Genomic DNA, 10,883 nt, shown 5'->3' with positions numbered 1-10,883 from the left:
CAGCAGGAGAGGGATGAATTCCAAAGGATGGTTATTGGTAACCAGGTTTGTAGCTTTGATCCGAGTGGGGATCATATTTCTCCATTTGGCTTACTTGAGGAAAATGCACTGATTTCACTTCTATTGTGGTGGTGGTGGTCCTTCAAAAGCAAGTGAAGACACAACAGATTCATGAAATGAAGAAAAAGGAAAAGGAGTACATAAAATTGCAGGTTGTTTTTCTTCTTCCTTGTAACATATTTTCTGTATCATGTTTTTTTTTTCTGTGGCATGAGTGTTGAAACTGTTTATGTTTTCTGTTTCTCTTTGCAGGAGAGGCTAAATCAAGTAATGATGGAGAAAAAGAAAGAATCAAGATCAGGCATGGAGATTATGAATGTGCTTCAGGTAATCAGATTTCTGCTGCCTAGTGACGAACCTTAGCTCTCTCCACATAACCGATTTTGCTGATGTATTCGACAGAAAGAAGGGAGGCAGCGTGGAACCTGGCACGGGAAGAAGGCTGACACCGATTTCTACAAAAAAATTGCATGAGCCATCCATCCCTCTTGATCAGTAGTTTATGTGGAGATTCATGTGGCATTTTTTTTAACAATATGATCTCTGCAGGTGGATGCATATGAGGCGAAAAACCAAGAACTGATGGCAGAGAACACTGATTTAAGAGCATTGCTCCGATCCATGCAGGTACGATCTATCTATGCAGTCCTTTACTGCTGATGAGCCGCTCCTCTTTCAACTGAATTATCAGCAAAGCTTTTCTGTTTGTTTTGTCATCAGACGGATATGCGTGAATTCTTAAATGCGCCAAACGGATCATCTAACCCGTCATTGGGTGTTAGTGAGAGGCACGAGGCTGATCCCTCGCAATCTCCGCTGGGCGGGAAGACGGTAAATATGAAATCTTAGATGAAGGAATTGTTTGCTATTAGTGTTGCTTAGCTTATTTAGTGACCATAACAAGACGTATCACAGGACGTCTTCGATCTACCATTCCGAATGGCTAGAGATCAAATAGAAGAGAGTTTACGCACTAAGATGGCATCCATAAAGGTAGTTTGTTCTCTAAAATCGTAAAATGCAGAACGTTTATTCTACCAAAGGCTTGACTTATCACCATGTTTTATGTATGTAAATCAAAGGAACGCATGGGTCAGCTACAAGGTGCACAGACAGGAGCAGCTGTTACTTCCGAAGCAACAGAGAGAGAGCTTGAACTTGAAGCTCAACTCGTGGAGGCAAGAAGCATAATCCAAGAGCAGGTACTTTGTTCATTTCACTGGACACAAATCTTATTTCGAGGCCTTTATGTCCTCGTGCATTTACATATTACGAGAATTAGTAGGAGAAATTCTGCATTTGTTAGGAAGTCATCTCGTATGATTAGAGACTGACAGAGATGCCCCTTTCTTATTGCAGGAGTCGATAATGTCTAAACATCTCCCGAAACCGGAGAGGCGAAGGTATGATGAGTCCTGCACATATCTTGGCCTAGAGAGAGATTATCTACATGAGATACTGACGATGACCAAATCTGCACAGGGAGTCCATGGTTCCATTGGCAGCTGAGGTATATATAATATCCGACCTCTCCATCATATATATCTCCTTGTTCACATGCTTAGACAATTTAGAGATACTTCATCCTTCAAGATGAGCTTAGATACATTGGGTAATCTGTCTCTTCCCTACAGAGCCCAAATTTAAAGCAGAATTTTTCTCAAGGGTAAAACCCGAATAGCGGCTTTCATTTGGTGAGGCTGATCTTCTTGCTTGTCATCGTACAGGGAGTCTGAAGACGTGGAAAAGCTGTCTGTCCAGGTCAAGGTATGTCACAATTTCACAGAGGTGCAGGATTCTTGTTTGCCGTTCAATCCTAAAACTCTTGTCCAGTTTGGACCGAAACCCCCTTTAGGTTCAAAGTTTGGATATGTTTCTCGAATGTATATTCGCCCCTAGTAGCAGAATCCTAAGTATCAAGAGATATGGAGTATATCCTCGAAGGTATAAAAAAGATTTAGCGGGCATCCCTTCATATATCCATTACGTAGTATAAGGCATGTCCGATCTCGGTCACGTCGGCTCTCATCAAAGACCTCCGATGCAGTGTTCCTTTGCGGCCAAATCAAGGGTTCGCTTTTCAATGATTTGGTCAGATAATTCCTCGTAATGCGCGAGTGTATGTATTATTCGCATAATTTGCCGACTGTTTGGACCGGATAATTAAGGGTTATGTCTCGTTCATTGCTGGTCTAACTACATTTTATTTTATCATTAAGAGTTGAGAAGGAACGTGGCATAATTGCTGGTCTAACTATTATCATATTTCATCAATTAAGATCCAGGGACAGAGTCCATGAGGCCTTGGGTTTCAAGCGATGCTTTGGGCCATTTGATATATGTGACGGTTGAATCAGACACGACCAACGCTGTTGCTTTGTAAGGATTTCGCGATTATTAATGCTCACCTTTTTAAAAAAAATGAAAAATGTTTTTCTCTGGGAGAATTGCTTGATTAGTGCATGATTCAGACACGGGGCTAATGAAATTGAAAAGCACGCAAAGTTAGGCGTCTCTTAAGGGGTTGGTCCAAAGTCCCACATGCCATGCATGGACCGTCCCTCACCACCTAGACCTATATTTTTTACGTGAGCTTCGGATCAAAGTTAATAATTTTGTTCATATTTCTCTTTGTTTATAGTAATCTTCTGATAGTAATCAATCACACCCACCCCATGTTAGGGTTAACCTAAAATAGTCAAGACTTTCAATTTAGCCATAACTGTATAACATTTTACCATAAATATTACGTATACAGTAACTTGAAATATTTATGTGGCAGAAGAAATGCCATAAATGCCGGTTTGGTGATTGGAACTCCTTCCCTTTGCAGCACACATTTTGTATAATTCAAAAAGAATTGGTTATTCCTTTGAATTTTTTTTTTTACAATCGACCCACTGTATCGTAAAAATATTCTAATCTTAAAATTTTACATAGACGGACATCGTGAATTAACCAAAACAAATAAGAACTTATATATACCGTATATTTGGATAAATTAAATCACACTCTTTGATATCCTTAACCGTGTACCTTACCCATGCAAAAGCAACCGGGTCACCCAAGAGTGAAGAAACAAAAAATGTTTGTATAATACAAAGTCAAACCACCCATACAATACAAATATAACAAAAACCTATTAACCAACATTATTCTTGAGTCTCGATATATTACATTAAACCCCAAAATTTCAAATTGTCAACTCCCGTAACAATAGGATCGTTATAATCAATTCACGCCCCCTGCTTGTCGGCCAAGAATCTCGATTTCTTGACATATATATACACACACGTAGAAGTACACAAACATACCCATACCCATAATAATAATTTCAATCAATCTCAGACATCAAAACAAACAAACAAAAATCAAGAATGATGGATCATGAATACTGCATAAATCCGACACCAAAGGCTTCGTTGCTTCTAATGGAGGATGATCTATGCAAGAGAGCGATCTCAAGAAACTCGTCGGCGGGTTGTTCGTCCAGGATGTGTTTATATTACCGGAGCCCAGGAGGAGTTCCTTTCGATTGGGAGACGCAGCCGGGAACGCCGATTGATCCTCCGCCGGAAGAAATCGTCCCTCCGATAAGTCCTCCGCCGGCGATGCTAAGTCTCGGCCTCCCCAAACCCTCCATCTCGGTCGGAGAGTCCAAACCCTCCTTTTTTCCGGTGAGGCTCAAGCTTTGGAAACACCTTCGTCGCAGCAGATATTTCTCCAGGTGGAGAGACCACGGCGTTCTCAGCAGACGTGGTACGAATTAATAATATATAATAAAACGATGGTTATATGATGTTATGCTAAGAAGAATAAAAAATCGAATTCTAAGATGTCCCATGCATGCGTGTCCTCTTATTTTTTGGAATCTATGATCGGAAAATCATATTGATCGGTGTTTTATATGGGTAGTTATCCTGATTCATATATTGCGGACAGTCTTCGTTTAAGTATACTACATTCATTTTTTTTTTCTTTTTAATATACTGCTCTATGTAAAACATCGTAATAGAGAAAGGGAAATATATAGTAGGATTTCTCATTATTAAATATAAAACATTACAATTTTTGTATAAAAAAAACAGAATTGTAAAATATCTCATTAGTGTAAAATATCTAAAGATAAAATTTAATCTAAATATTACATAAATCTTCTTCATGACTCTTGATACACCCAATATTATCTCATTACAGAATCAATATATTCGATAAATTATTTATAAACAAATATGGATGGGCTTTTTTTTGGAATATGGATGCCAACAGACTACAATGCTCGAGGAGGCGATGGGAATTCGTACAGTGGATCGGAGAGGTACGTGGATTTCGATGTGATCTATAGCACGAGCTCTTCGTGTTCGTCTCTGTCTTCCTCGTCGGGAAACAACGATAGGAACTTGTCCAAAGATCGGAGTTTGACAAGTGCTTCACGACACGGCTTTCACGGCTGTTCCCCTTGGAATCTGAGGAACATGAGACCTGTCTTTGTTAGGGTTCCTCGAAAATAATGATTCTGTTTGTACCCATTAATGTCGGATCTCTTATCCTATAATTTATAACTCCTCATCGGAAAATAATTTACCGTTCGGAGATTCCTGTAAGAAAAATCATAGGTTTCACTCCTTGGAATAACCCTCCAGCATTGCTTGTATTATATTATATAGGAATATAAATAATTTTCAATTTTACGGTAATTTTGTCGAATTCACGTGCTAAAAGGCCTAGGCCCATTTGGGTCACTTTTGGTTTGGGGCATGCAATTCAAAACGCACGATGATATAACTCCTTGTAACTTGTAATGGGCTTAAATGACGAAATTATATTGAAGTGGGTCGGCTTATTATATTAATGGGCTGTAGGCCCTTGATATGATTTTGTACAATGTCACAATACATAATAATAATAATAACAGGTAATTTCAATGACATAATTTTCAAAATGTAAACCTAGAAACATAAATCTCTAAATTTTGACAGCATTTCGGGTAGGCAGAAAAATCTTAACAATGGACGGCTGATACTGTAGGGGTGTCAAACGAGCCAACTCGGATCATTTTGGGCTCGGCTCATTTGGTTCGGATCGTTTTGGGTTCAATTCGTTAGGCTCGTTTTCTAATGACCCAAAAAAAACCTCGGCTCAGATCGCTCGCCAGTTTTCCGATCTGAACGAGTTGGCTCGTTGAGCCAAAGATATATAATATTTTTTATTTATATTTATTTTTAAATATAATTATAACATTAAATAAATACATAAAAATTTAATAAAACACCAATATCATTTAATATTTTCAATTATCATCATCATAATAATTAATATATTTATAATATCATATAAATAATATGAAAAAAATTAATATAAAATTATATTAAAGTTTTTTATATAAATTTAATTTATTTTTCAAAAAAATATCAGCTCGTTGACCAGTTCGCCAGTTCGCCGAGCCAGACTCATTGAACACGTGTTCAATGAACTATGGTTCGTTAGGCTCGTTTTTTAACGAGTTGAAAAAATTACGGCTCAAATCGTTCATTTTCTGGCGAGCCACGAGCCAGCTCGTGAGCCGAGCTCATTTTGACACCCTAGCTGATAGTGATTTAGGGGGTCCCATATGTACCCACAAGAAGACAAACTGCCTGACCTTTTGTCCAATGAACTGAAAGCGAGTAAAAAAAGAGTGTGCAGTTATTTGCGTGTGTATATATGCATTACAAACTATGGTTTATTATTATATAAAAATAAAAAAGGTCGTGCGAGATGCAATAATGTAATAATAACAAAAGAGTAGGCAGAAGAAGTGAACGTGGGGAATGATTCGTGTAGCTTTTCAAACCACCCATATATATACAATTTTGACCGTCCATATATACAATTTGTATTTTGAAGATTATAGTTATATCTAAATTATTGTTTCGTTTTTAACCAAAAAAAAATATATTGTTTCGATGATGGTATCTTTACCTTTTATATATATATATATATATCAAAAGGATTTTATACAGTCTTTTGGCTATGCTCTATTTCTCCTGTCCTGAAGCCGCTTTCCTTTGGCCATTGTCGGTAGCGTCTTTCGGCCTTCTCTTTGGTTTGCTCACTCGCGCCCTCTTGATTATCTCATAAAATATCATTTATATTATAATGAAACCCGGTTTGGGATTATTTTTGGAAATACTCGTCAAAATCTCTTAATTATACGAACGACAACAAAGCTAATAACGAGTTTATAATTTTTTAAACACGTTATCCTCTTTCAATCCATCACCTGATCCTCTTTTCCGTTAGTTAGAAATCATTCGCCTACAAAAATGATAAGTTTTTTTTAATCAATATTTATACATTTTGACCGCATTTCGGTCCAACAGAAAGCACTTTCGATGTAAGAGGTCGCATATAAGACAATACTTAGCCACATATGTTCATGAACAACAAAAAAAAATGTCGACTGGAAATACTACCGAATATTTAACACGTGATTCACCGAATTTATGACGTGACCCTCGACACAATCTATCTGCCATGACCTCTCAAAACCATCTTTTTATATCTTTTATTATATCAGCAGATGCGCTTGTGTATTGTGTGTGTGTGTATATATGTGCCCATTAATTTGTCGAATACACTGAAATCTGCACGTGCAATGCGCCAGTCCATGCATACGACGATAACCTTTTATAATTAATGCCGTGCCTCTATTGTCGACCAAAAAAATCATTACGAAATTGTTAGTTGTACTATAAAGTTTCCGATATTTGGGTGAAGCGAATTGGTGGAAAATCTCTCGCTCGGTCGACAACTTGCAAATATATAAAAAATATGTATTACTTATTTATTAATCGAGACAACAGACACCGGATTGAATGTGCTAATAATTGTCAAACACGATGTTGTGGAGCAGAGAGAGAGATGCAGAAGAAACGTGCGCATGGCGGGTATATAACACGTTAGCCGGAAACTACATGCAGCCATGTGCTCTCCATGACCACATATATCCTCGCCTTCTGTTGCCCTACGTTGCTTAGGTCTTACCAGATCTCACACCCCTGACATGTACGTATATATATATACATGCATATGTTCATATCTATATATATATAGATTTGACATCAACGGGGATTGCTAAACGTTAAACGCCGACACACGTACCGTGAAAATGTTTTTGGGCATATAAAAACAAGCACATAATATAGCTGGAGTAACAAAGAAATGTAAGAGATATTCTGAAAACATACGGTTCATGCAATTAAGAATCCGTTTCGGTCGGCCACTAAACCGGTTGTGTATGAAATGTAGTTTGCAGATGTATAAATTTCTGAACATATCTATATATGGAAGATAGATGATAGAATCTACAATGGAAGATCTCTTCTTGACGTTGATGTATGATTGAAATACCAATTATATATACCGAATCATAACCAAAAAAAAAAGAACAAGAAATGGTTGTAATGAAAGGAAATAAGATGGCGCCGAATACTGTAATTTATTGTTTGCACGCCAAACAATTTACTTTGGATTATTTTTTGTAACAAACGCCGTTGATTCTTTTGCTTCATATATATATATATATCCAAAGAGGCGCCAGTCCTGTCAGAAATTATTCTTCTAATTTTCTTTTTCAATTTAAGTCTTTTTTTATTCAAATTTTAAAAACAATGGAAAAATAGAAATGAGTGGTTTAGATAATGGAATGGTCAAAGAAAAGGAACAGAGATTATAAAGAACCAAAGTATGTAATAATTGAGACCAAGGAGAGGGGACACGCACCACTCTTTTAGACCATTTCCAAATTCCAGTCATTCCTTTTTCCTTCCTCAATTTCCAAAATTTGTGAAACCCTTACTACCGTAAAAAAAAAAATCGATGGGTGGTTTTATTTCATGATATTGTATCTGTGTTTTTAATCATATAAAATTTTCGCATAAAATCTAATTAAATTATGTCAAGTTTATAGTTGGCTTTCTGGCATTTTTTGCCAACGTATTCCAAACATGTATTTGTGGAAACCCTCTTTTATTTGTTATTATATATATTAAGGGAATGAGAGCTCTCGCGAGATTGGACCCAATTGCACGAGGCAATTCGATAACAATAATGTCAATTTACGTCGACGCAAAATTTGAACATATTTTCAGTGTTTTGTTTTTTATTTACGTCAGAATTTAAAAATTATTTTCCTTTCGGTGTTAAAAAGGATTTCTGAATTAGGAAATTTGTCGCGTTGTTTTTTTTTTTTCAGTAAATGCTCAAACATGAGGAACACAACTAAAAAGCCAAAAAAGTCTCACGTTTGAACATCCTTAAGAAAAAGTTTTTGAAATTGCAATATTTGTGTGTTTGAAATACGTACTGCAAGAAACGGATATGCTCATTCTTGGAACCTTCGATGTACCTTATCGTCATCAAACATAAAACAAGATTCCGACAAATTATAATTGACGAACAATATCATAAATAAAATAACACAGAAAAGGACAAAAGAGAGAGAGAGTGAATCAATGAATATAATGAATAAACGAAATGAATAAATGGGAGGGAGATGATGACGATGGAAGAGATCAGTCACCGCCCAGTTCCTCCCATCAAAAGCTTCCACTTGCCCTTTTGCTCTCTCCCCTTTTTCCCTTCATTAATTTTCCTCTTAATTATCTCATTTAATCGATCGATAGATCCATGCGGACAGGGAAAAATATCATATTATCCAGTGTTAATTGGTTATAGTATCGGACTAAACAAAAACATGAAAAACATGTGTATAGTCCATCAACTACAAGCAATTATTATATACATATAGTTATATATCCATGCAAATTTTCAAACGATCTTTATCACTATTCTTTATGGGAAGTATACAAATATGTTCCCTAAACCCGATGCGAGACTTGACTTAAATATCTCGCTATTGTCTAAATAGATTATCAAACTCTTATTTTATTACCTCTAGCATTTTCTTGGTTCCGTATGAAAGTCTCGACTCCCTCACGCTCTCTCACATCACATGTGCACTCACTCGTCTCCTTCCCTAACCTCTATAACTGTGTCGTCACCGCTCTCTTTCCCATGACATTTTCTCCCTTTGAAAACCCTAGTTATCCACTATTCCCAAAGCCCTGAATTCATCGGACCAAAGCACAAGAAAAAACAAAAAAAGATACACACACGAAAAGCACCTATTCCCAAAGATCGATGATGAACTACAACGACAACATCGACTCTTGTTCCTCTGCTCCTCTTAATAACGATTCCTCTTCCCCTCACAAGAACTGGCTCGCTTTCTCTCTCTCGGACGGCAACAGCTTAAACTCTTCGCAAAACCCTAATCTTGCTTTGCCCTTTTCCTCTTCCTCCTCTTTGTCAGCGGATAATCGTCAGCTCTCTTTCTTCCATGCTTTTGCCACGAACCCTGGTCTGTTTCTCTTCGAAGCTTTTGTTAGGGTCCTTTATGTTATTTTTTTGTCTGTAAAAAGTGGTACTCGGATGCATCTGCTCTATGGCTAGATAACAGCATGTGTCCTATATTATTGACCATAATATGTTATGATTTCAGAATCATTAGTGTGTTCTGAGTTTTTGTAAACCTTTAACTTGGTATTTTGTTTATAGGTTTGGGTGCAACCTATAAACTTTGGGTAGATAAATTTAATTTCAAGGCTAGATCCCTGTTCTCTGTGCCTAAAAAATCTAAAATGAAAAATATGCCTCGGTGAAGGTATTATTCGTGTTAGATTGGAAAAATGTCGCCTATGCCAGAATATTCACTACCTAAAATCTTTAGGTGCACCGTTAAATGCTCGAGTTCATGGACAAGAGCAACACGGCCCTCCCGGAGACACCGGTAGCGCTGGCGAGGCTTCGACGGCGATTCTATCAGTTTTTTCCGGTGGTCCTAAACTGGAGGATTTCCTCGGCGGCGGTAGAGTCACGACAGCGGTCCCTACACCGCTCGCAACACAAATGCAATTGCAGCCGGTCGGTGGAGTTGTCTTCTCCGGTGAGCCTACGCCGCCTTCCGCGGCGGAGATCTACGACTCCGAGCTGGAATACATAGCTGCTAGCTTCCTCGGGAATTTCTCCGGCGGACCCACCACCCATTCGTCGGAGGGCCATAGTGTTCATCGTCAGCTACAGCAACAACAAAAACCAGTTGTGTCGGAGACATCGGGTCCGAAGAAGAACGTAGAGACTTTCGGACACCGTACTTCCATTTACAGAGGAGTCACGAGGTTCGTCTTCTCCTATTAATCTTCTGCATGTTTATATACACATTCCGTCAGCGAACCATGACGACAATAAGTCATATATTAGGCCTAGGCGTGTATATAATGTGGATGTGTTTATAGATTATATATGCATGTGTTGTTATAATGTATGATCTTTCGTTTTTTTTTGTGACATGCAAAAGGCATAGATGGACCGGAAGATACGAAGCTCATCTGTGGGATAATAGTTGTCGAAGAGAAGGTCAAAGCCGAAAGGGAAGGCAAGGTATTTCTTTTTTTCTCGTCTCCAACTTTTTCTTTTTGGGAATTTCTCGTCGTTTATCGCTAACGTGCGCCATGGGTGCATCATGCACGGTAAAAAAATGTCACCACGCGCGTGTTAGGCAGTGCATGGGGATTGTACTATGTTGCGCTTTTTTTTTTTGTATGTTTCCTCGGTCAAATCTAACTCAGCTTTGTTTTTTTATCTGTGGCATGTTATTCGGTGAATCCAACTCCATTATATTTCTTCAGTTTATTTAGGTGAGTCTCAGTGCATCTTTAATAACTTTTATCATCAATTTTTATCATTTCTTAATTACAAGCACCTCCTTATACCCCCCCCCC

The 10,883-nt window shown here is 37.8% G+C and overlaps 3 protein-coding genes across 4 annotated transcripts in view; all 3 read left to right on the top strand.

The window, feature by feature from the left end:
- Positions 1–2,244, top strand: part of LOC104811786 (afadin- and alpha-actinin-binding protein A-like) — a 3,991-nt gene extending 1,747 nt beyond the window's left edge. Inside the window, exons 7-17 of one of the 2 annotated variants that reach the window (XM_010538605.2) lie at positions 1–45; positions 150–212; positions 313–387; positions 463–528; positions 610–687; positions 781–891; positions 976–1,053; positions 1,143–1,262; positions 1,420–1,463; positions 1,543–1,570; positions 1,788–2,244. In XM_010538605.2, coding sequence (XP_010536907.1) covers positions 1–45; positions 150–212; positions 313–387; positions 463–528; positions 610–687; positions 781–891; positions 976–1,053; positions 1,143–1,262; positions 1,420–1,463; positions 1,543–1,570; positions 1,788–1,796 — 717 coding nt within the window. In that variant the 3' untranslated portion in view covers positions 1,797–2,244. Of the gene's footprint in view, positions 46–149; positions 213–312; positions 388–462; positions 529–609; positions 688–780; positions 892–975; positions 1,054–1,142; positions 1,263–1,419; positions 1,571–1,787 lie in introns of both variants that reach the window. The other variant, XM_010538604.2, reaches the window with a different exon arrangement.
- Positions 2,245–3,398: 1,154 nt separating this feature from the next.
- On the top strand, positions 3,399–4,688 carry LOC104811785. Its single transcript, XM_010538603.1, has 2 exons — positions 3,399–3,819; positions 4,330–4,688. The coding sequence occupies exons 1-2, from the start codon at positions 3,438–3,440 to the stop codon at positions 4,569–4,571; spliced, it is 624 nt and encodes a 207-aa protein (XP_010536905.1). The 5' UTR covers positions 3,399–3,437; the 3' UTR covers positions 4,572–4,688.
- A 4,338-nt stretch (positions 4,689–9,026) lies between these two features.
- The window catches only part of LOC104811784 (AP2-like ethylene-responsive transcription factor AIL5), a 4,049-nt gene continuing 2,192 nt past the window's right edge, over positions 9,027–10,883 (top strand). Inside the window, exons 1-4 of the mRNA XM_010538602.1 lie at positions 9,027–9,463; positions 9,833–10,280; positions 10,460–10,542; positions 10,791–10,799. Coding sequence (XP_010536904.1) covers positions 9,244–9,463; positions 9,833–10,280; positions 10,460–10,542; positions 10,791–10,799 — 760 coding nt within the window. The 5' untranslated portion in view covers positions 9,027–9,243. The remainder of the gene's footprint in view (positions 9,464–9,832; positions 10,281–10,459; positions 10,543–10,790; positions 10,800–10,883) is intronic.

The sequence above is a fragment of the Tarenaya hassleriana genome, unplaced genomic scaffold (assembly GCF_000463585.1).
Source record: "Tarenaya hassleriana unplaced genomic scaffold, ASM46358v1 Cleome2, whole genome shotgun sequence".
Lineage (NCBI taxonomy): Eukaryota > Viridiplantae > Streptophyta > Magnoliopsida > Brassicales > Cleomaceae > Tarenaya > Tarenaya hassleriana.
The sequence above is the reverse complement of the archived record's forward strand: the minus strand, read 5'-3'. Positions and strand labels throughout refer to the sequence as shown.